Source organism: Salvelinus alpinus, chromosome 2, assembly GCF_045679555.1.
Source record: "Salvelinus alpinus chromosome 2, SLU_Salpinus.1, whole genome shotgun sequence".
Taxonomy (NCBI): Eukaryota; Metazoa; Chordata; class Actinopteri; order Salmoniformes; family Salmonidae; genus Salvelinus; species Salvelinus alpinus.
Genome location: NC_092087.1, coordinates 117,635,804 through 117,661,392, shown reverse-complemented (window position 1 = coordinate 117,661,392; position 25,589 = coordinate 117,635,804). Strand labels below are relative to the sequence as shown.

The 25,589-nt window shown below is 48.6% G+C and overlaps 1 protein-coding gene across 6 annotated transcripts in view; it reads left to right on the top strand.

Moving 5' to 3' along the window:
- Nucleotides 1–25,589, top strand: part of LOC139568445 (uncharacterized) — a 57,005-nt gene that overhangs the window by 18,157 nt on the left and 13,259 nt on the right. For all 6 annotated transcript variants that reach the window (XR_011673607.1, XM_071390264.1, XM_071390263.1 and 3 more), the window contains 7 exons: nt 1,708–1,770; nt 9,763–9,885; nt 14,558–14,611; nt 15,799–16,034; nt 20,761–20,840; nt 21,596–21,667; nt 21,880–21,963. Coding sequence is in view for 5 of the 6 variants with exons in the window: in XM_071390264.1 (XP_071246365.1) it covers nt 1,708–1,770; nt 9,763–9,885; nt 14,558–14,611; nt 15,799–16,034; nt 20,761–20,840; nt 21,596–21,667; nt 21,880–21,963 (712 nt within the window). In the remaining variant the exon portion in view is untranslated. The remainder of the gene's footprint in view (nt 1–1,707; nt 1,771–9,762; nt 9,886–14,557; nt 14,612–15,798; nt 16,035–20,760; nt 20,841–21,595; nt 21,668–21,879; nt 21,964–25,589) is intronic.

Here is a 25,589-nt window from a genome sequence, read left to right as displayed (position 1 = left end):
CAGATACCGTACCTTCCAGATACCGTACCTTCCAGATACCGTACCTTCCAGATACCGTACCTTCCAGATACCGTACCGTCCAGATACCGTACCGTCCAGATACCGTACCGTCCAGATACCGTACCTTCCAGATACCGTACCTTCCAGATACCGTACCTTCCAGATACCGTACCTTCCAGATACCGTACCGTCCAGATACCGTACCGTCCAGATACCGTACCTTCCAGATACCGTACCTTCCAGATACCGTACCATCCAGATACCGTACCTTCCAGATACCGTACCGTCCAGATACCGTACCGTCCAGATACCGTACCTTCCAGATACCGTACCTTCCAGAGACCGTACCGTCCAGATACCGTACCGTCCAGATACCGTACCGTCCAGATACCGTACCGTCCAGATACCGTACCTTCCAGATACCGTACCGTCCAGATACCGTACCGTCCAGATACCGTACCTTCCAGAGACCGTACCTTCCAGATACAGATAAAAAAAAATATATATGTATACCCCCTTTTTCTCCCCAATTTCGTGGTATCCGATTGGTTATTAGTCTTGTCTCATCGCTGCAACTCCCGTACGGACTCGGCAGAGGCGAAGGTCGAGCCGTGCGTCCCCACGAAACACGACCCAACCAAGCCATACTGCTTCTTGACACAATGCCCACTTAACCCGGAAGCCAGCCGCGTCCCCACGAAACACGACCCAACCAAGCCGCACTGCTTCTTGACACAATGCCCACTTAACCCGGAAGCCAGCCGCGTCCCCACGAAACACGACCCAACCAAGCCGCACTGCTTCTTGACACAATGCCCACTTAACCCGGAAGCCAGCCGCATCCCCACGAAACAAGACCCAACCAAGCCACACTGCTTCTTGACACAATGCCCACTTAACCCGGAAGCCAGCCGCATCCCCACGAAACACGACCCAACCAAGCCACACTGCTTCTTGACACAATGCCCACTTAACCCGGAAGCCAGCCGCGTCCCCACGAAACACGACCCAACCAAGCCATACTGCTTCTTGACACAATGCCCACTTAACCCGGAAGCCAGCCGCGTCCCCACGAAACACGACCCAACCAAGCCATACTGCTTCTTGACACAATGCCCACTTAACCCGGAAGCCAGCCGCGTCCCCACGAAACACGACCCAACCAAGCCACACTGCTTCTTGACACAATGCCCACTTAACCCGGAAGCCAGCCGCGTCCCCACGAAACACGACCCAACCAAGCCATACTGCTTCTTGACACAATGCCCACTTAACCCGGAAGCCAGCCGCGTCCCCACGAAACACGACCCAACCAAGCCATACTGCTTCTTGACACAATGCCCACTTAACCCGGAAGCCAGCCGCATCCCCACGAAACACGACCCAACCAAGCCACACTGCTTCTTGACACAATGCCCACTTAACCCGGAAGCCAGCCGCATCCCCACGAAACACGACCCAACCAAGCCACACTGCTTCTTGACACAATGCCCACTTAACCCGGAAGCCAGCCGCGTCCCCACGAAACACAACCCAACCAAGCCGCACTCGAACCCAGAATCTCGAGTGGCACAGCTGCGATGCAGTGCCTTAGACAACGGCACCACTCGGGAGGCTTCTCACACACTTCTGATATGACAAAATCCGATACAGCTTCCCTTTAATCTTCCTCGAGGTCTAACCCCTGACTTCTCTAACCCCTAACAGACCAGTGATTTCCCATCATCTCGAGGCCAGGATAGAGGAGGCCCTGCCCTTGCTGCTAACCAGGTACACATACACAACATACACCAAATCCCATATGGACCCCTACACCCTAAAGCACGTGGCCATCTCAGGTGTTTGGGATAGGGGAATAGCTCCACCTTGCGCTCTGATAAGCTTGGTGGTAGTTTCAACATATTGCTTAGACTCATCAAATCCTCTCAGACCTCCACAAGTGGTGTAGGGTCTAGGGGTCCATTTAGGACTGGGTAACACCATAGGGTCTAGAGGTCCATTTAGGACTGGGTAACACCATAGGGTCTAGAGGTCCATTTAGGACTGGGTAACACCATAGGGTCTAGAGGTCCATTTAGGACTGGGTAACACCTTAGGGTCTAGAGGTCCATTTAGGACTGGGTAACACCATAGGGTCTAGGGGTCCATTTAGGACTGGGTAACACCATATGGTCTAGGGGTCCATTTAGGACTGGGTAACACCATAGGGTCTAGAGGTCCATTTAGGACCGGGTAACACCATAGGGTCTAGAGGTCCATTTAGGACTGGGTAACACCATAGGGTCTAGGGGTCCATTTAGGACTGGGTAACACCATAGGGTCTAGAGGTCCATTTAGGACTGGGTAACACCATAGGGTCTAGAGGTCCATTTAGGACTGGGTAACACCATAGGGTCTAGAGGTCCATTTAGGACTGGGTAACACCATAGGGTCTAGGGGTCCATTTAGGACTGGGTAACACCATAGGGTCTCGGGGTCCATTTAGGACTGGGTAACACCATAGGGTCTAGAGGTCCATTTAGGACTGGGTAACACCATAGGGTCTAGGGGTCCATTTAGAACCGGGTAACACCATAGGGTCTAGAGGTCCATTTAGGACTGGGTAACACCATAGGGTCTAGAGGTCCATTTAGGACTGGGTAACACCATAGGGTCTAGGGGTCCATTTAGGACTGGGTAACACCATAGGGTCTAGGGGTCCATTTAGGACTGGGTAACACCATAGGGTCTAGAGGTCCATTTAGGACTGGGTAACACCATAGGGTCTAGGGGTCCATTTAGGACTGGGTAACACCATAGGGTCTAGGGGTCCATTTAGGACTGGGTAACACCATAGGGTCTAGGGGTCCATTTAGGACTGGGTAACACCATAGGGTCTCGGGGTCCATTTAGGACTGGGTAACACCATAGGGTCTAGGGGTCCATTTAGGACTGGGTAACACCATAGGGTCTAGAGGTCCATTTAGGACTGGGTAACACCATAGGGTCTAGGGGTCCATTTAGGACTGGGTAACACCATAGGGTCTAGAGGTCCATTTAGGACTGGGTAACACCATAGGGTCTAGAGGTCCATTTAGGACTGGGTAACACCATAGGGTCTAGGGGTCCATTTAAGACTGGGTAACACCATAGGGTCTAGGGGTCCATTTAGGACTGGGTAACACCATAGGGTCTAGGGGTCCATTTAGGACTGGGAAACACCATAGGGTCTAGAGGTCCATTTAGGACTGGGTAACACCATAGGGTCTAGGGGTCCATTTAGGACTGGGTAACACCATAGGGTCTAGAGGTCCATTTAGGACTGGGTAACACCATAGGGTCTAGGGGTACATTTAGGACTGGGTAACACCATAGGGTCTAGGGGTCCATTTAGGACTGGGTAACACCATAGGGTCTAGAGGTCCATTTAGGACTGGGTAACACCATAGGGTCTAGGGGTCCATTTAGGACTGGGTAACACCATAGGGTCTAGGGGTCCATTTAGGACTGGGTAACACCATAGGGTCTAGGGGTCCATTTAGGACTGGGAAACACCATAGGGTCTAGAGGTCCATTTAGGACTGGGTAACACCATAGGGTCTAGAGGTCCATTTAGGACTGGGTAACACCATAGGGTCTAGGGGTCCATTTAGGACTGGGTAACACCATAGGGTCTAGAGGTCCATTTAGGACTGGGTAACACCATAGGGTCTAGAGGTCCATTTAGGACTGGGTAACACCATAGGGTCTAGAGGTCCATTTAGGACTGGGTAACACCATAGGGTCTAGGGGTCCATTTAGGACTGGGTAACACCATAGGGTCTAGAGGTCCATTTAGGACTGGGTAAAACCATAGGGTCTAGGGGTCCATTTAGGACTGGGTAACACCATAGGGTCTAGAGGTCCATTTAGGACTGGGTAACACCATAGGGTCTAGGGGTCCATTTAGGACTGGGTAACACCATATGGTCTAGGGGTCCATTTAGGACTGGGTAACACCATAGGGTCTAGGGGTGCATTTAGGACTGGGTATCACCATAGGGTCTAGGGGTCCATTTAGGACTGGGTAACACCATAGGGTCCAGGGGTCCATTTAGGACTGGGTAACACCATAGGGTCTAGAGGTCCATTTAGGACTGGGTAACACCATAGGGTCTAGAGGTCCATTTAGGACTGGGTAACACCATAGGGTCTAGGGGTCCATTTAGGACTGGGTAACACCATAGGGTCTAGAGGTCCATTTAGGACTGGGTAACACCATAGGGTCTAGAGGTCCATTTAGGACTGGGTAACACCATAGGGTCTAGAGGTCCATTTAGGACTGGGTAACACCATAGGGTCTAGGGGTCCATTTAGGACCGGGTAACACCATAGGGTCTAGGGGTCCATTTAGGACCGGGTAACAGCATAGGGTCTAGAGGTCCATTTAGGACCGGGTAACACCATAGGGTCTAGAGGTCCATTTAGGACCGGGTAACACCATAGGGTCTAGAGGTCCATTTAGGACTGGGTAACACCATAGGGTCTAGAGGTCCATTTAGGACTGGGTAACACCATAGGGTCTAGAGGTCCATTTAGGACTGGGTAACACCATAGGGTCTAGAGGTCCATTTAGGACTGGGTAACACCATAGGGTCTAGAGGTCCATTTAGGACTGGGTAACACCATAGGGTCTAGGGGTCCATTTAGGACTGGGTAACACCATAGGGTCTAGAGGTCCATTTAGGACTGGGTAACACCATAGGGTCTAGGGGTCCATTTAGGACTGGGTAACACCATAGGGTCTAGAGGTCCATTTAGGACTGGGTAACACCATAGGGTCTAGAGGTCCATTTAGGACTGGGTAACACCATAGGGTCTAGGGGTCCATTTAGGACTGGGTAACACCATAGGGTCTAGAGGTCCATTTAGGACTGGGTAACACCATAGGGTCTAGGGGTCCATTTAGGACTGGGAAACACCATAGGGTCTAGAGGTCCATTTAGGACTGGGTAACACCATAGGGTCTAGAGGTCCATTTAGGACTGGGTAACACCATAGGGTCTAGAGGTCCATTTAGGACTGGGTAACACCATAGGGTCTAGGGGTCCATTTAGGACTGGGTACCACCATAGGGTCTAGGGGTCCATTTAGGACTGGGTAACACCATAGGGTCTAGGGGTCCATTTAGGACTGGGTAACACCATAGGGTCTAGAGGTCCATTTAGGACTGGGTAACACCATAGGGTCTAGAGGTCCATTTAGGACTGGGTAACACCATAGGGTCTAGGGGTCCATTTAGGACTGGGTAACACCATAGGGTCTAGAGGTCCATTTAGGACTGGGTAACACCATAGGGTCTAGAGGTCCATTTAGGACTGGGTAACACCATAGGGTCTAGAGGTCCATTTAGGACTGGGTAACACCATAGGGTCTAGGGGTCCATTTAGGACTGGGTAACACCATAGGGTCTAGAGGTCCATTTAGGACTGGGTAAAACCATAGGGTCTAGGGGTCCATTTAGGACTGGGTAACACCATAGGGTCTAGAGGTCCATTTAGGACTGGGTAACACCATAGGGTCTAGGGGTCCATTTAGGACTGGGTAACACCATATGGTCTAGGGGTCCATTTAGGACTGGGTAACACCATAGGGTCTAGGGGTGCATTTAGGACTGGGTATCACCATAGGGTCTAGGGGTCCATTTAGGACTGGGTAACACCATAGGGTCTAGGGGTCCATTTAGGACTGGGTAACACCATAGGGTCTAGAGGTCCATTTAGGACTGGGTAACACCATAGGGTCTAGGGGTCCATTTAGGACTGGGTAACACCATAGGGTCTAGAGGTCCATTTAGGACTGGGTAACACCATAGGGTCTAGAGGTCCATTTAGGACTGGGTAACACCATAGGGTCTAGGGGTCCATTTAGGACTGGGTAACACCATAGGGTCTAGGGGTCCATTTAGGACCGGGTAACACCATAGGGTCTAGAGGTCCATTTAGGACCGGGTAACACCATAGGGTCTAGAGGTCCATTTAGGACCGGGTAACACCATAGGGTCTAGAGGTCCATTTAGGACTGGGTAACACCATAGGGTCTAGGGGTCCATTTAGGACTGGGTAACACCATAGGGTCTAGAGGTCCATTTAGGACTGGGTAACACCATAGGGTCTAGAGGTCCATTTAGGACTGGGTAACACCATAGGGTCTAGAGGTCCATTTAGGACTGGGTAACACCATAGGGTCTAGAGGTCCATTTAGGACTGGGTAACACCATAGGGTCTAGGGGTCCATTTAGGACTGGGTAACACCATAGGGTCTAGAGGTCCATTTAGGACTGGGTAACACCATAGGGTCTAGGGGTCCATTTAGGACTGGGTAACACCATAGGGTCTAGAGGTCCATTTAGGACTGGGTAACACCATAGGGTCTAGAGGTCCATTTAGGACTGGGTAACACCATAGGGTCTAGGGGTCCATTTAGGACTGGGTAACACCATAGGGTCTAGGGGTCCATTTAGGACTGGGTAACACCATAGGGTCTAGAGGTCCATTTAGGACTGGGTAACACCATAGGGTCTAGGGGTCCATTTAGGACTGGGTAACACCATAGGGTCTAGGGGTCCATTTAGGACTGGGTAACACCATAGGGTCTAGAGGTCCATTTAGGACTGGGTAACACCATAGGGTCTAGAGGTCCATTTAGGACTGGGTAACACCATAGGGTTTAGAGGTCCATTTAGGACTGGGTAACACCATAGGGTCTAGGGGTCCATTTAGGACTGGGTAACACCATAGGGTCTAGAGGTCCATTTAGGACTGGGTAACACCATAGGGTCTAGAGGTCCATTTAGGACTGGGTAACACCATAGGGTCTAGGGGTCCATTTAGGACTGGGTAACACCATAGGGTCTATGGGTCCATTTAGGACTGGGTAACACCATAGGGTCTAGAGGTCCATTTAGGACTGGGTAACACCATAGGGTCTAGGGGTCCATTTAGGACTGGGTAACACCATAGGGTCTAGAGGTCCATTTAGGACCGGGTAACACCATAGGGTCTAGAGGTCCATTTAGGACCGGGTAACACCTTAGGGTCTAGGGGTCCATTTAGGACCGGGTAACACCATAGGGTCTAGGGGTCCATTTAGGACTGGGTAACACCATAGGGTCTAGGGGTCCATTTAGGACTGGGTAACACCATAGGGTCTAGGGGTCCATTTAGGACTGGGTAACACCATAGGGTCTAGGGGTCCATTTAGGACTGGGTAACACCATAGGGTCTAGGGGTCCATTTAGGACTGGGTAACACCATAGGGTCTAGGGGTCCATTTAGGACTGGGTAACACCATAGGGTCTAGGGGTCCTTTTAGGACTGGGTAACACCATAGGGTCTAGGGGTCCATTTAGGACTGGGAAACACCATAGGGTCTAGGGGTCCATTTAGGACTGGGTAACACCATAGGGTCTAGGGGTCCATTTAGGACTGGGTAACACCATAGGGTCTAGGGGTCCATTTAGGACTGGGTAACACCATAGGGTCTAGGGGTCCATTTAGGACTGGGTAACACCATAGGGTCTAGGGGTCCATTTAGGACTGGGTAACACCATAGGGTCTAGGGGTCCATTTAGGACTGGGTAACACCATAGGGTCTAGGGGTCCATTTAGGACCGGTTAACACCATAGGGTCTAGGGGTCCATTTAGGACCGGGTAACACCATAGGGTCTAGGGGTCCATTTAGGACCGGGTAACACCATAGGGTCTAGAGGTCCATTTAGGACTGGGTAACACCATAGGGTCTAGAGGTCCATTTAGGACTGGGTAACACCATAGGGTCTAGGGGTCCATTTAGGACCGGGTAACACCATAGGGTCTAGAGGTCCATTTAGGACTGGGTAACACCATAGGGTCTAGGGATCCATTTAGGACCGGGTAACACCATAGGGTCTAGGGATCCATTTAGGACTGGGTAACACCATAGGGTCTAGGGATCCATTTAGGACTGGGTAACACCAAGGCAGCAGCTACTCTTCCTACTACCTTCCTTTCCTATTATTTTAAAACACTGTACATCAAATACACTACATACAGTATATTATACTGCAGTATTAAAACACTGTACATCAAATACACTACATACAGTATATTATACTGCAGTATTAAAACACTGTACATCAAACACACTACATAGAGTATATTATACTGCAGTATTAAAACACTGTACATCAAATACACTACATACAGTATATTATATTGCAGTATTAAAACACTATACATCAAATACACTACATACAGTATATTATACTGCAGTATTAAAACACTGTACATCAAACACACTACATACAGTATATTATACTGCAGTATTAAAACACTATACATCAAATACACTACATACAGTATATTATACTGCAGTATTAAAACACTATACATCAAATACACTACATACAGTATATTATACTGCAGTATTAAAAACACTATACATCAAATACACTACATACAGTATATTATACTGCAGTATTAAAACACTATACATCAAATACACTACATACAGTATATTATACTGCAGTATTAAAACACTATACATCAAATACATCAAATACACTACATACAGTATATTATACTGCAGTATTAAAACACTATACATCAAATACACTACATACAGTATATTATACTGCAGTATTAAAACACTACATCAAGTACACTACATACAGTATATTATACTGCAGTATTAAAACACTATACATCAAATACACTACATACAGTATATTATACTGCAGTATTAAAACACTATACAAAAAATACACTACATACAGTATATTATACTGCAGTATTAAAACACTGTTGTATACATCAAATAGAGTATATTATACTGCAGTATTAAAACACTGTTGTATACATCAAATACAGTATATTATACTGCAGTATTAAAACACTATACATCAAATACACTCCATACAGTATATTATACTGCAGTATTGAAACACTATACATCAAATACACTATATACAGTATATTATACTGCAGTATTAAACCATTATACAGCAAATACACTACATACAGTATATTATACTGCAGTATTAAAACACTATACATCAAATACATCAAATACACTACATACAGTATATTATACTGCAGTATTAAAACACTATACATCAAATACACTACATACAGTATATTATACTGCAGTATTAAAACACTACATCAAGTACACTACATACAGTATATTATACTGCAGTATTAAAACACTATACATCAAATACACTACATACAGTATATTATACTGCAGTATTAAAACACTATACAAAAAATACACTACATACAGTATATTATACTGCAGTATTAAAACACTGTTGTATACATCAAATAGAGTATATTATACTGCAGTATTAAAACACTGTTGTATACATCAAATACAGTATATTATACTGCAGTATTAAAACACTGTTGTATACATCAAATAGAGTATATTATACTGCAGTATTAAAACACTGTTGTATACATCAAATACAGTATATTATACTGCAGTATTAAAACACTGTATGTATGTGTCTGTGTGTGTCTCTTCACAGTCCCCGCTGTTCCATAAGGTGTATTTTTATCTGTGTTTTAAATCTGATTCTCCTGCGTCATCAGTTACCTGATGTGGAATAGAGTTCCATGTAGTCATGGCTCTATGTAGTACTGTGAGCCTCCCATCGTCTGTTCTGGACTTGGGGACTGTGAAGTGACCTCTGGTGACCTCTGGTGTGTGTGGTGTGTTTCTCTCTGTGTGTGTGTGTGTGTGTGTGTTTGTGTGTTCAGGGTAATGGAGGCGGTGCGGAGACAGATGGTGGAGTGTGACTTCAGTCCAGAGTTTCTCCAGAAACTTCAAAGTTTCTACCAGACCCTCCCCCTACCTCCCAGCTGCATCGCTCTGAGAAACAGGTACAGACCAGACCCTCCCCATACCCCCCAGCTGCATCTCTCTGAGAAACAGGTACAGACCCTCCCCCCTACCCCCCAGCTGCATCGCTCTGAGAAACAGGTACAGACCCTCCCCCCTACCTCCCAGCTGCATCGCTCTGAGAAACAGGTACAGACCCTCCCCCCTACCTCCCAGCTGCATCGCTCTGAGAAACAGGTACAGACCCTCCCCCCTACCCCCCCCAGCTGCATCTCTCTGAGAAACAGGTACAGACCCTCCCCCTACCTCCCAGCTGCATCGCTCTGAGAAACAGGTACAGACCCTCCCCCTACCCCCCAGCTGCATCGCTCTGAGAAACAGGTACAGACCAGACCCTCCCCCCTACCTCCCAGCTGCATCGCTCTGAGAAACAGGTACAGACCCTCCCCCCTACCTCCCAGCTGCATCGCTCTGAGAAACAGGGACAGACCCTCCCCCCTACCTCCCAGCTGCATCGCTCTGAGAAACAGGTACAGACCCTCCCCCTACCTCCCAGCTGCATCGCTCTGAGAAACAGGTACAGACCAGACCCTCCCCCCTACCCCCCAGCTGCATCGCTCTGAGAAACAGGTACAGACCCTCCCCCCTACCCCCCAGCTGCATCGCTCTGAGAAACAGGTACAGACCCTCCCCCCTACCTCCCAGCTGCATCGCTCTGAGAAACAGGTACAGACCCTCCCCCTACCTCCCAGCTGCATCTCTCTGAGAAACAGGTACAGACCAGACCCTCCCCCTACCTACCAGCTGCATCGCTCTGAGAAACAGGTACAGACCCTCCCCCCTACCCCCCAGCTGCATCTCTCTGAGAAACAGGGACAGACCCTCCCCCCTACCTCCCAGCTGCATCGCTCTGAGAAACAGGGACAGACCCTCCCCCCTACCTCCCAGCTGCATCGCTCTGAGAAACAGGTACAGACCCTCCCCCCTACCCCCCAGCTGCATCGCTCTGAGAAACAGGGACAGACCCTCCCCCCTACCTCCCAGCTGCATCGCTCTGAGAAACAGGTACAGACCCTCCCCCTACCTCCCAGCTGCATCTCTCTGAGAAACAGGTACAGACCAGACCCTCCCCCTACCTACCAGCTGCATCGCTCTGAGAAACAGGTACAGACCCTCCCCCCTACCCCCCAGCTGCATCTCTCTGAGAAACAGGGACAGACCCTCCACCCTACCTCCCAGCTGCATCGCTCTGAGAAACAGGGACAGACCCTCCCCCCTACCTCCCAGCTGCATCGCTCTGAGAAACAGGTATAGACCCTCCCCCCTACCCTCCAGCTGCATCGCTCTGAGAAACAGGTACAGACCCTCCCCCCTACCCCCCAGCTGCATCGCTCTGAGAAACAGGGACAGACCCTCCCCCCTACCTCTCAGCTGCATCGGTCGGTCTCAGTGTTAAAGGGACAGGACGTTAATGTGTTCCAGGCTGTGTGTTCTCCCCTGGTCAGACGTCCTGCTGGTCTCAGTGTTAAAGGGACAGGACGTTAATGTGTTCCAGGCTGTGTGTTCTCCCCTGGTCAGACGTCCTGCTGGTCTCAGTGTTAAAGGGACAGGACGTTAATGTGTTCCAGGCTGTGTGTTCTCCCCTGGTCAGACGTCCTGCTGGTCTCAGTGTTAAAGGGACAGAACGTTAATGTGTTCCAGGCTGTGTGTTCTCCCCTGGTCAGACGTCCTGCTGGTCTCAGTGTTAAAGGGACAGGACGTTAATGTGTTCCAGGCTGTGTGTTCTCCCCTGGTCAGACGTCCTGCTGGTCTCAGTGTTAAAGGGACAGGACGTTAATGTGTTCCAGGCTGTGTGTTCTCCCCTGGTCAGACGTCCTGCTGGTCTCAGTGTTAAAGGGACAGGACGTTAATGTGTTCCAGGCTGTGTGTTCTCCCCTGGTCAGACGTCCTGCTGGTCTCAGTGTTAAAGGGACAGGACGTTAATGTGTTCCAGGCTGTGTGTTCTCCCCTGGTCAGACGTCCTGCTGGTCTCAGTGTTAAAGGGACAGGACGTTAATGTGTTCCAGGCTGTGTGTTCTCCCCTGGTCAGACGTCCTGCTGGTCTCAGTGTTAAAGGGACAGGACGTTAATGTGTTCCAGGCTGTGTGTTCTCCCCTGGTCAGACGTCCTGCTGGTCTCAGTGTTAAAGGGACAGGACGTTAATGTGTTCCAGGCTGTGTGTTCTCCCCTGGTCAGACGTCCTGCTGGTCTCAGTGTTAAAGGGACAGGACGTTAATGTGTTCCAGGCTGTGTGTTCTCCCCTGGTCAGACGTCCTGCTGGTCTCAGTGTTAAAGGGACAGAACGTTAATGTGTTCCAGGCTGTGTGTTCTCCCCTGGTCAGACGTCCTGCTGGTCTCAGTGTTAAAGGGACAGGACGTTAATGTGTTCCAGGCTGTGTGTTCTCCCCTGGTCAGACGTCCTGCTGGTCTCAGTGTTAAAGGGACAGGACGTTAATGTGTTCCAGGCTGTGTGTTCTCCCCTGGTCAGACGTCCTGCTGGTCTCAGTGTTAAAGGGACAGGACGTTAATGTGTTCCAGGCTGTGTGTTCTCCCCTGGTCAGACGTCCTGCTGGTCTCAGTGTTAAAGGGACAGGACGTTAATGTGTTCCAGGCTGTGTGTTCTCCCCTGGTCAGACGTCCTGCTGGTCTCAGTGTTAAAGGGACAGGACGTTAATGTGTTCCAGGCTGTGTGTTCTCCCCTGGTCAGACGTCCTGCTGGTCTCAGTGTTAAAGGGACAGGACGTTAATGTGTTCCAGGCTGTGTGTTCTCCCCTGGTCAGACGTCCTGCTGGTCTCAGTGTTAAAGGGACAGGACGTTAATGTGTTCCAGGCTGTGTGTTCCCCCCTGGTCAGACGTCCTGCTGGTCTCAGTGTTAAAGGGACAGGACGTTAATGTGTTCCAGGCTGTGTGTTCTCCCCTGGTCAGACGTCCTGCTGGTCTCAGTGTTAAAGGGACAGGACGTTAATGTGTTCCAGGCTGTGTGTTCTCCCCTGGTCAGACGTCCTGCTGGTCTCAGTGTTAAAGGGACAGGACGTTAATGTGTTCCAGGCTGTGTGTTCTCCCCTGGTCAGACGTCCTGCTGGTCTCAGTGTTAAAGGGACAGAACGTTAATGTGTTCCAGGCTGTGTGTTCTCCCCTGGTCAGACGTCCTGCTGGTCTCAGTGTTAAAGGGACAGGACGTTAATGTGTTCCAGGCTGTGTGTTCTCCCCTGGTCAGACGTCCTGCTGGTCTCAGTGTTAAAGGGACAGGACGTTAATGTGTTCCAGGCTGTGTGTTCTCCCCTGGTCAGACGTCCTGCTGGTCTCAGTGTTAAAGGGACAGGACGTTAATGTGTTCCAGGCTGTGTGTTCTCCCCTGGTCAGACGTCCTGCTGGTCTCAGTGTTAAAGGGACAGAACGTGACGGGGATCCGACCGGGAAAAGGGAAGAGGGAAGCGCTCACTGAATCGGCTGCTGTTGTCCTGCTGAGAGCTGAGAAATTACAGCGACTCAAGAGGTATTTACCACCACAATGAATACATGCAGTCAACTGGTGCACTAGGTCATATATACAGTGGGGAGAAGTATTTGACACACTGCCCATTTTGCAGTTTTTCCTACTTACAAAGCATGTAGAGGTCTGTAATTTTTATCATAGGTACACTTCAACTGTGAGAGACGGAATCTAAAACAAAAATCCAGAAAATCACATTGTATGATTTTTGAGTAATTAATGTGCATTTTATTGCATGACATAAGTATTTGATACATCAGAAAAGCAGAACTTAATATTTGGTACAGAAACCTTTGTTTGCAATTACAGAGATCATACGTTTCCTGTAGTTCTTGACCAGGTTTGCACACACTGCAGCAGGGATTTTGGCCCACTCCTCCATACAGACCTTCTCCAGATCCTTCAGGTTTCGGGGCTGTCGCTGGGCAATACGGACTTTCAGCTCCCTCCAGAGATGTTCTATTGGGTTCAGGTCTGGAGACTGGCTAGGCCACTCCAGGACCTTGAGATGCTTCTTACGGAGCCACTCCTTAGTTGCCCTGGCTGTGTGTTTCGGGTCGTTGTCATGCTGGAAGACCCAGCCACGACCCATCATCAATGCTCTTACTGAGGGAAGGAGGTTGTTGGCCAAGATCTCGCGTTACATGGCCCCATCCATCCTCCCCTCAATACGGTGCAGTCGTCCCCTTTGCAGAAAAGCATCGCCAAAGAATGATGTTTCCACCTCCATGCTTAGTTAGTTTATTTATACCTTAATACTGGCACCATCTCTCTCACACACACCATCACACACACACCATCTCTCTCACACACACCATCACACACACACCATCTCTCTCACACACACCATCACACACACACCATCTCTCTCACACACACCATCACACACACACCATCTCTCTCACACACACCATCTCTCTCACACACACCATCACACACACACCATCTCTCTCACACACACCATCACACACACACCATCTCTCTCACACACACCATCACACACACACCATCTCTCTCACACACACCATCACACACACACCATCTCTCTCACACACACCATCACACACACACCATCTCTCTCACACACACCATCACACACACACCATCTCTCTCACACACACCATCACACACACACTGTACATGATCTGTCCTTATTTGGTTTATTTCTGTTTGTCTGTAGATACAGGGAGTTGACCCGTTACCTGAAGGTGGTCCGTAGTGGGAACACAGAACTGTGAGTCACTGCTCTACCTGTTACTCTGTTACTCTGTATCTACCTGTTACTCTGTTACTCTGTATCTACCTGTTACTCTGTTACTCTGTATCTACCTGTTACTCTGTTACTCTGTATCTACCTGTTACTCTGTTACTCTGTATCTACCTGTTACTCTGTTACTCTGTATCTACCTGTTACTCTGTTACTCTGTATCTACCTGTTACTCTGTATCTACCTGTTACTCTGTATCTACCTGTTACTCTGTTACTCTGTATCTACCTGTTACTCTGTATCTACCTGTTACTCTGTATCTACCTGTTACTCTGTATCTACCTGTTACTCTGTTACTCTGTATCTACCTGTTACTCTGTATCTACCTGTTACTCTGTATCTACCTGTTACTCTGTATCTACCTGTTACTCTGTTACTCTGTATCTACCTGTTACTCTGTATCTACCTGTTACTCTGTTACTCTGTATCTACCTGTTACTCTGTATCTACCTGTTACTCTGTTACTCTGTATCTACCTGTTACTCTGTATCTACCTGTTACTCTGTATCTACCTGTTACTCTGTATCTACCTGTTACTCTGTTACTCTGTATCTACCTGTTACTCTGTATCTACCTGTTACTCTGTTACTCTGTATCTACCTGTTACTCTGTATCTACCTGTTACTCTGTATCTACCTGTTACTCTGTATCTACCTGTTACTCTGTATCTACCTGTTACTCTGTTACTCTGTATCTACCTGTTACTCTGTATCTACCTGTTACTCTGTTACTCTGTATCTACCTGTTACTCTGTTACTCTGTATCTACCTGTTACTCTGTATCTACCTGTTACTCTGTATCTACCTGTTACTCTGTATCTACCTGTTACTCTGTATCTACCTGTTACTCTGTATCTACCTGTTACTCTGTATCTACCTGTTACTCTGTATCTACCTGTCACTCTGTTACTCTGTATCTACCTGTTACTCTGTATCTACCTGTTACTCTGTTACTCTGTATCTACCTGTTACTCTGTTACTCTGTATCTACCTGTTACTCTGTTACTCTGTATCTACCTGTTACTCTGTTACTCTGTATCTACCTGTTTGTGTGTTAGTATATATTTACGTGTGTAATGTGTGTGTGTGTGTGTAATGCTTGTGTGTGTGTGTGTGATGCTTGTCCGTGTGTGTGTGTGTGTGTGTGTACTCTAGTGTCCAGGCGGTGCGGGATCTGATCCCTCTCTTCCTGATGAAGGCGGGGGACTTCAGCTCCGCCCTCTCCTCCTTCTTCTCTCCGCCCCCTGGGGTCTGCTGCCCCGCCTGCCGCCTAACGCCACGCCTCTTCACCCTCTACCTACGCATCGTCACCACGGCAACCGCGCCCAGCACCACTGCTGTCATTGCAACTCAGCCCCTCTCCCCCGACACCCCCTGGGAGGAGGTCAAAGGTTAGATATATACACACACAGCCCCTCTCTCTCGACACTCCCTGGGAGGAGGTCAAAGGTTAGATATATACACACACAGCCCCTCTCCCCCGACACTCCCTGGGAGGAGGTCAAAGGTTAGATATATATACACACACAGCCCCTCTCCCCCGACACTCCCTGGGAGGAGGTCAAAGGTTAGATATATACACACACAGCCCCTCTCCCCCGACACCCCCTGGGAGGAGGTCAAAGGTTAGATATATACACACACAGCCCCTCTCCCCCGACACCCCCTGGGAGGAGGTCAAAGGTTAGATATATACACACACAGCCCCTCTCCCCTGACACTCCCTGGGAGGAGGTCAAAGGTGAGATATATATACACACACAGCCCCTCTCCCCCGACACTCCCTGGGAGGAGGTCACAGGTTAGATATATATACACACACAGCCCCTCTCCCCTGACACTCCCTGGGAGGAGGTCAAAGGTTAGATATATACACACAGCCCCTCTCTCTCGACACTCCCTGGGAGGAGGTCAAAGGTTAGATATATACACACACAGCCCCTCTCCCCCGACACTCCCTGGGAGGAGGTCAAAGGTTAGATATATACACACAGCCCCTCTCCCCCGACACTCCCTGGGAGGAGGTCAAAGGTTAGATATATACACGCAGCCCCTCTCCCCCGACACTCCCTGGGAGGAGGTCAAAGGTTAGATATATACACACAGCCCCTCTCCCCCGACACTCCCTGGGAGGAGGTCAAAGGTTAGATATATACACACAGCCCCTCTCCCCTGACACTCCCTGGGAGGAGATCAAAGGTTAGATATACACACACAGCCCCTCTCCCCCGACACCCCCTGGGAGGAGGTCAAAGGTTAGATATATACACACACAGCCCCTCTCCCCCGACACTCCCTGGGAGGAGGTCAAAGGTTAGATATATACACACAGCCCCTCTCCCCCAACACTCCCTGGGAGGAGGTCAAAGGTTAGATATATACACACACAGCCCCTCTCCCCCGACACTCCCTGGGAGGAGGTCAAAGGTTAGATATACACACACAGCCCCTCTCCCCCAACACTCCCTGGGAGGAGGTCAAAGGTTAGATATATACACACACAGCCCCTCTCCCTCGACACTCCCTGGGAGGAGGTCAAAGGTTAGATATATACACACACAGCCCCTCTCCCCCGACACCCCCTGGGAGGAGGTCAAAGGTTAGATATATACACACACAGCCCCTCTCCCCTGACACTCCCTGGGAGGAGGTCAAAGGTTAGATATATACACACACAGCCCCTCTCCCCCGACACTCCCTGGGAGGAGGTCAAAGGTTAGATATATACACACACAGCCCCTCTCCCCCGACACTCCCTGGGAGGAGGTCAAAGGTTAGATATATACACACACAGCCCCTCTCCCCTGACACTCCCTGGGAGGAGGTCAAAGGTTAGATATATACACACACAGCCCCTCTCCCCCGACACTCCCTGGGAGGAGGTCAAAGGTTAGATATATACACACACAGCCCCTCTCCCTCGACACTCCCTGGGAGGAGGTAAAAGGTTAGATATATACACACACAGCCCCTCTCCCCCGACACTCCCTGGGAGGAGGTCAAAGGTTAGATATATACACACACAGCCCCTCTCCCCCGACACCCCCTGGGAGGAGGTCAAAGGTTAGATATATACACACACAGCCCCTCTCCCCCGACACCCCCTGGGAGGAGGTCAAAGGTTAGATATATACACACAGCCCCTCTCCCCCGACACCCCCTGGGAGGAGGTCAAAGGTTAGATATATACACACACAGCCCCTCTCCCCTGACACTCCCTGGGAGGAGGTCAAAGGTTAGATATATATACACAGCCCCTCTCTCTCGACACCCCCTGGGAGGAGGTCAAAGGTTAGATATATACACACACAGCCCCTCTCCCCCGACACTCCCTGGGAGGAGGTCAAAGGTTAGATATATATACACACAGCCCCTCTCCCCGACACTCCCTGGGAGGAGGTCAAAGGTTAGATATATACACACAGCCCCTCTCCCCTGACACTCCCTGGGAGGAGGTCAAAGGTTAGATATATACACACACAGCCCCTCTCCCCCGACACTCCCTGGGAGGAGGTCAAAGGTTAGATATATATACACACACAGCCCCTCTCCCCCGACACTCCCTGGGAGGAGGTCAAAGGTTAGATATATACACACACAGCCCCTCTCCCCCGACACTCCCTGGGAGGAGGTCAAAGGTTAGATATATACACACACAGCCCCTCTCCCCCGACACCCCCTGGGAGGAGGTCAAAGGTTAGATATATACACACACAGCCCCTCTCCCCCGACACTCCCTGGGAGGAGGTCAAAGGTTAGATATATACACACACAGCCCCTCTCCCCTGACACTCCCTGGGAGGAGGTCAAAGGTTAGATATATACACACACAGCCCCTCTCCCCCGACACTCCCTGGGAGGAGGTCAAAGGTTAGATATATACACACACAGCCCCTCTCCCTCGACACTCCCTGGGAGGAGGTAAAAGGTTAGATATATACACACACAGCCCCTCTCCCCCGACACTCCCTGGGAGGAGGTCAAAGGTTAGATATATACACACACAGCCCCTCTCCCCCGACACCCCCTGGGAGGAGGTCAAAGGTTAGATATATACACACACAGCCCCTCTCCCCCGACACCCCCTGGGAGGAGGTCAAAGGTTAGATATATACACACAGCCCCTCTCCCCCGACACCCCCTGGGAGGAGGTCAAAGGTTAGATATATACACACACAGCCCCTCTCCCCTGACACTCCCTGGGAGGAGGTCAAAGGTTAGATATATATACACAGCCCCTCTCTCTCGACACCCCCTGGGAGGAGGTCAAAGGTTAGATATATACACACACAGCCCCTCTCCCCCGACACTCCCTGGGAGGAGGTCAAAGGTTAGATATATATACACACAGCCCCTCTCCCCGACACTCCCTGGGAGGAGGTCAAAGGTTAGATATATACACACAGCCCCTCTCCCCTGACACTCCCTGGGAGGAGGTCAAAGGTTAGATATATACACACACAGCCCCTCTCCCCCGACACTCCCTGGGAGGAGGTCAAAGGTTAGATATATATACACACACAGCCCCTCTCCCCCGACACTCCCTGGGAGGAGGTCAAAGGTTAGATATATACACACACAGCCCCTCTCCCCCGACACTCCCTGGGAGGAGGTCAAAGGTTAGATATATACACACACAGCCCCTCTCCCCCGACACCCCCTGGGAGGAGGTCAAAGGTTAGATATATACACACACAGCCCCTCTCCCCCGACACTCCCTGGGAGGAGGTCAAAGGTTAGATATATACACACACAGCCCCTCTCCCCTGACACTCCCTGGGAGGAGGTAAAAGGTTAGATATATATACACACAGCCCCTCTCCCCCGACACTCCCTGGGAGGAGGTCAAAGGTTAGATATATATACACACAGCCCCTCTCCCCCGACACTCCCTGGGAGGAGGTCAAAGGTTAGATATATACACACAGCCCCTCTCTCTCGACACTCCCTGGGAGGAGGTCAAAGGTTAGATATATACACACAGCCCCTCTCCCTCGACACTCCCTGGGAGGAGGTCAAAGGTTAGATATATACACACACAGCCCCTCTCCCCGACACTCCCTGGGAGGAGGTCAAAGGTTAGATATATACACACAGCCCCTCTCCCTCGACACTCCCTGGGAGGAGGTCAAAGGTTAGATATATACACACACAGCCCCTCTCCCCGACACGCCCTGGGAGGAGGTCAAAGGTTAGATATATACACACAGCCCCTCTCCCCCGACACTCCCTGGGAGGAGGTCAAAGGTTAGATATATACACACACAGCCCCTCTCCCCCGACACTCCCTGGGAGGAGGTCAAAGGTTAGATATATACACACAGCCCCTCTCCCCCGACACTCCCTGGGAGGAGGTCAAAGGTTAGATATATACACACACAGCCCCTCTCCCCCGACACTCCCTGGGAGGAGATCAAAGGTTAGATATACACACACAGCCCCTCTCCCCCGACACCCCCTGGGAGGAGGTCAAAGGTTAGATATATACACACACAGCCCCTCTCCCCCGACACTCCCTGGGAGGAGGTCAAAGGTTAGATATATATACACACACAGCCCCTCTCCCCCGACACCCCCTGGGAGGAGGTCAAAGGTTAGATATATATACACACACAGCCCCTCTCCCCCGACACCCCCTGGGAGGAGGTCAAAGGTTAGATATATACACACACAGCCCCTCTCCCCCGACACCCCCTGGGAGGAGGTCAAAGGTTAGATATATATACACACAGCCCCTCTCCCCCGACACTCCCTGGGAGGAGGTCAAAGGTTAGATATATATACACACACAGCCCCTTTCCCCCGACACTCCCTGGGAGGAGGTCAAAGGTTAGATATATACACACACTGCCCCTCTCCCCCGACACCCCCTGGGAGGAGGTCAAAGGTTAGATATATACACACACTGCCCCTCTCTCATCTAGCTACCTCTTCTCTCTCCTCCTGTTCTCCTCCATCTCTTCTCTCTCTCCTCCTGTTCTCCTCCATCTCTTCTCTCTCTCCTCCTGTCCTCCTCCATCTCTTCTCTCTCCTCCTGTTCTCCTCCATCTCTTCTCTCTCTCCTCCTCTTCTCCTCCATCTCTCCTCTCTCCTCCTCTTCCCTCTCTCCTGTTCTAGGTGCTGTGGTTCCCCGGCAGGTCGAGGTGGTGAAGTTTGGCCTCAGGGTTCTGAAGAGCAACACGGCTGTCTACAAGGACGTGAGTCTCACAACCTCGAGTCCAGACCCCTGAACTCTGACCCCTGAACTCTGACCCCTGAACTCTGACCCCTGAACTCTGACCCCTGAACTCTGACCCCTGAACGCTGACCCCTGAACGCTGACCCCTGAACGCTGACCCCTGAACTCAGACCCCTGAACGCTGACCCCTGAACGCTGACCCCTGAACGCACTCAGACCGGCTGAACTCAGACCGCTGAACTCAGACCCCTGAACTCAGACCGGCTGAACTCAGACCGCTGAACTCAGACCGCTGAACTCAGATGACCCCTGAACTCAGAATACCCCTGAACTCAGACGACCCCTGAACTCAGACGACCCCTGAACTCAGACGACCCCTGAACTCAGACGACCCCTGAACTCAGACGACCCCTGAACTCAGACGACCCCTGAACTCAGACGACCCCTGAACTCAGACGACCCCTGAACTCAGACGACCCCTGAACTCAGACGACCCCTGAACTCAGACGACCCCTGAACTCAGACGACCCCTGAACTCAGACGACCCCTGAACTCAGACGACCCCTGAACTCAGACCGTTGAACACAGACCCCTGAACTCAGACCCCTGAACTCAGACCCCTGAACTCAGACCCCTGAACTCAGACCCCTGAACTCTGACCCCTGAACTCTGACCCCTGAACTCTGACCCCTGAACTCTGACCCCTGAACTCAGACCCCTGAACTCAGCCATTCAACCTCAGTGTAATAATAACATAATGTATCTGTGTTTCAGTCTCAGAGTTGGTCGTATTTTCTCCACGTCCTCAATTCTCCTGCTGGTCCTCCTGACACTGCCTTTCTGACGGTACAGACACACACACACACACACAGACACACAGACACAGACACAGACACACACACACACACACACACACACACAGACACACAGACACAGACACGCAGACACACACGCAGACACACACGCAGACACACACGCAGACACACACACAGACACACACACACACACACACACACACACCCTGCGCTGCTGTTGTTTCAGCATTGTGTGTTTTGTAGGAGGCGAGAAACGTTACCATGGAGATCCTGCTGAACCAGGGATCTCTGGGACACCTCATCCAGATCCCACGGACCTTCTTGATGGTGCGCACACCACACACACACACTCACATTATACACACCACACACACACTCACATTATACACACACACACACATTATACACACACACACACACATTATACACACACACACTCACATTATACACACCACACACACACTCACATTATACACACACACACACACACACATTATACACACACACACTCACATTATACACACCACACACACACTCACATTATACACACACACATTATACACACACACACACATTATACACACACACACTCACATTGTACACACCACACACACACACTCACATTATACACACCACACACACACTCACATTATACACACACACACACACATTATACACACACACACTCACATTATACACACACACACTCACATTGTACACACACATTATACACACACACGCACTGTAGATTTTTAGATAGGGGGGTGAGAGACTTATAAAGGCTGTCGTGGTAACAAGCCTTCTATTATAAAGGCTGTCGTGGTAACAAGCGTTCTATTATAAAGGCTGTCGTGGTAACAAGCCTTCTATTATAAAGGCTGTCGTGGTAACAAACGTTCTATTATAAAGGCTGTCGTGGTAACAAGCCTTCTATTATAAAGGCTGTCGTGGTAACGAGCCTTCTATTATAAAGGCTGTCGTGGTAACAAACGTTCTATTATAAAGGCTGTCGTGGTAACAAGCGTTCTATTATAAAGGCTGTCGTGGTAACAAACGTTCTATTATAAAGGCTGTCGTGGTAACGAGCCTTCTATTATAAAGGCTGTCGTGGTAACAAGCGTTCTATTATAAAGGCTGTCGTGGTAACAAGCGTTCTATTATAAAGGCTGTCGTGGTAACAAGCGTTCTATTATAAAGGCTGTCGTGGTAACGAGCCTTCTATTATAAAGGCTGTCGTGGTAACAAACGTTCTATTATAAAGGCTGTCGTGGTAACAAGCCTTCTATTATAAAGGCTGTCGTGGTAACAAGCGTTCTATTATAAAGGCTGTCGCGGTAACAAGCGTTCTATTATAAAGGCTGTCGTGGTAACAAGCGTTCTATTATAAAGGCTGTCGTGGTAACGAGCCTTCTATTATAAAGGCTGTCGTGGTAACAAGCGTTCTATTATAAAGGCTGTCGTGGTAACAAGCCTTCTATTATAAAGGCTGTCGTGGTAACAAGCGTTCTATTATAAAGGCTGTCGCGGTAACAAGCGTTCTATTATAAAGGCTGTCGCGGTAACAAGCGTTCTATTATAAAGGCTGTCGTGGTAACAAGCGTTCTATTATAAAGGCTGTCGTGGTAACAAGCCTTCTATTATAAAGGATGTCGTGGTAACGAGCGTTCTATTATAAAGGCTGTCGTGGTAACAAGCGTTCTATTATAAAGGCTGTCGTGGTAACAAACGTTCTATTATAAAGGCTGTCGTGGTAACGAGCGTTCTTTTATAAAGTGGTATCTGCTATATATATATTAGTGTTCAGTAAAGTCTAGACATTAGATTGCTTTCTTTACATGTTTTAGCTGTGAGTTCGTTTCACATGAACCACAGAGACTTGATCATGTTGTTTAATATGTCATAGTCTGTTGTTTAATATGTCATAGTCTGTTGTTTAATAGGTCATAGTGTGTAGTTTAATAGGTCATAGTGTGTAGTTTAATAGGTCATAGTCTGTTGTTTAATAGGTCATAGTCTGTTGTTTAATAGGTCATAGTGTGTAGTTTAATAGGTCATAGTCTGTTGTTTAATAGGTCATAGTCTGTTGTTTAATAGGTCATAGTCTGTTGTTTAATAGGTCATAGTGTGTTGTTTAATAGGTCGTAGTGTGTTGTTTAATAGGTCATAGTCTGTTGTTTAATAGGTCATAGTGTGTTGTTTAATAGGTCGTAGTCTGTAGTTTAATAGGTCGTAGTCTGTAGTTTAATAGGTCATAGTCTGTTGTTTAATAGGTCATAGTGTGTTGTTTAATAGGTCGTAGTCTGTAGTTTAATAGGTCATAGTCTGTTGTTTAATAGGTCGTAGTCTGTTGTTTAATAGGTCGTAGTGTGTTGTTTAATAGGTCGTACTGTGTTGTTTAATAGGTCGTAGTCTGTTGTTTAATAGGTCGTAGTGTGTTGTTCAATAGGTCGTAGTGTGTTGTTTAATAGGTCGTAGTGTGTTGTTTAATAGGTCGTAGTCTGTTGTTTAATAGGTCGTAGTGTGTTGTTTAATAGGTCGTAGTGTGTTGTTTAATAGGTCGTAGTGTGTTGTTTAATAGGTCGTAGTGTGTTGTTTAATAGGTCGTAGTCTGTTGTTTAATAGGTCGTAGTCTGTTGTTTAATAGGTCGTAGTCTGTTGTTTAATAGGTCGTAGTCTGTTGTTTAATAGGTCGTAGTGTGTTGTTTAATAGGTCGTAGTGTGTTGTTTAATAGGTCGTAGTGTGTTGTTTAATAGGTCGTAGTGTGTTGTTTAATAGGTCGTAGTGTGTTGTTTAATAGGTCGTAGTGTGTTGTTTAATAGGTCGTAGTCTGTTGTTTAATAGGTCGTAGTCTGTTGTTTAATAGGTCGTAGTCTGTTGTTTAATAGGTCGTAGTCTGTTGTTTAATAGGTCGTAGTGTGTTGTTTAATAGGTCGTAGTGTGTTGTTTAATAGGTCGTAGTGTGTTGTTTAATAGGTCGTAGTCTGTTGTTTAATAGGTCGTAGTCTGTTGTTTAATAGGTCGTAGTCTGTTGTTTAATAGGTCGTAGTCTGTTGTTTAATAGGTCGTAGTATGTTGTTTAATAGGTCGTAGTCTGTTTAATAGGTCGTAGTGTGTTGTTTAATAGGTCGTAGTGTGTTGTTTAATAGGTCGTAGTGTGTTGTTTAATAGGTCGTAGTCTGTTGTTTAATAGGTCGTAGTGTGCTGTTTAATAGGTCGTAGTCTGTTGTTTAATAGGTCGTAGTCTGTTGTTTAATAGGTCGTAGTGTGTTGTTTAATAGGTCGTAGTGTGTTGTTTAATAGGTCGTAGTGTGTTGTTTAATAGGTCGTAGTGTGTTGTTTAATAGGTCGTAGTGTGTTGTTTAATAGGTCGTAGTCTGTTGTTTAATAGGTCGTAGTCTGTTGTTTAATAGGTCGTAGTGTGTTGTTTAATAGGTCGTAGTGTGTTGTTTAATAGGTCGTAGTGTGTTGTTTAATAGGTCGTAGTGTGTTGTTTAATAGGTCGTAGTCTGTTGTTTAATAGGTCGTAGTGTGTTGTTTAATAGGTCGTAGTGTGTTGTTTAATAGGTCGTAGTCTGTTGTTTAATAGGTCGTAGTGTGTTGTTTAATAGGTCGTAGTGTGTTGTTTAATAGGTCGTAGTCTGTTGTTTAATAGGTCGTAGTCTGTTGTTTAATAGGTCGTAGTCTGTTGTTTAATAGGTCGTAGTATGTTGTTTAATAGGTCGTAGTCTGTTTAATAGGTCGTAGTCTGTTTAATAGGTCGTAGTGTGTTGTTTAATAGGTCGTAGTGTGTTGTTTAATAGGTCGTAGTATGTTGTTTAATAGGTCGTAGTCTGTTGTTTAATAGGTCGTAGTGTGTTGTTTAATAGGTCGTAGTCTGTTGTTTAATAGGTCGTAGTCTGTTGTTTAATAGGTCGTAGTGTGTTGTTTAATAGGTCGTAGTGTGTTGTTTAAT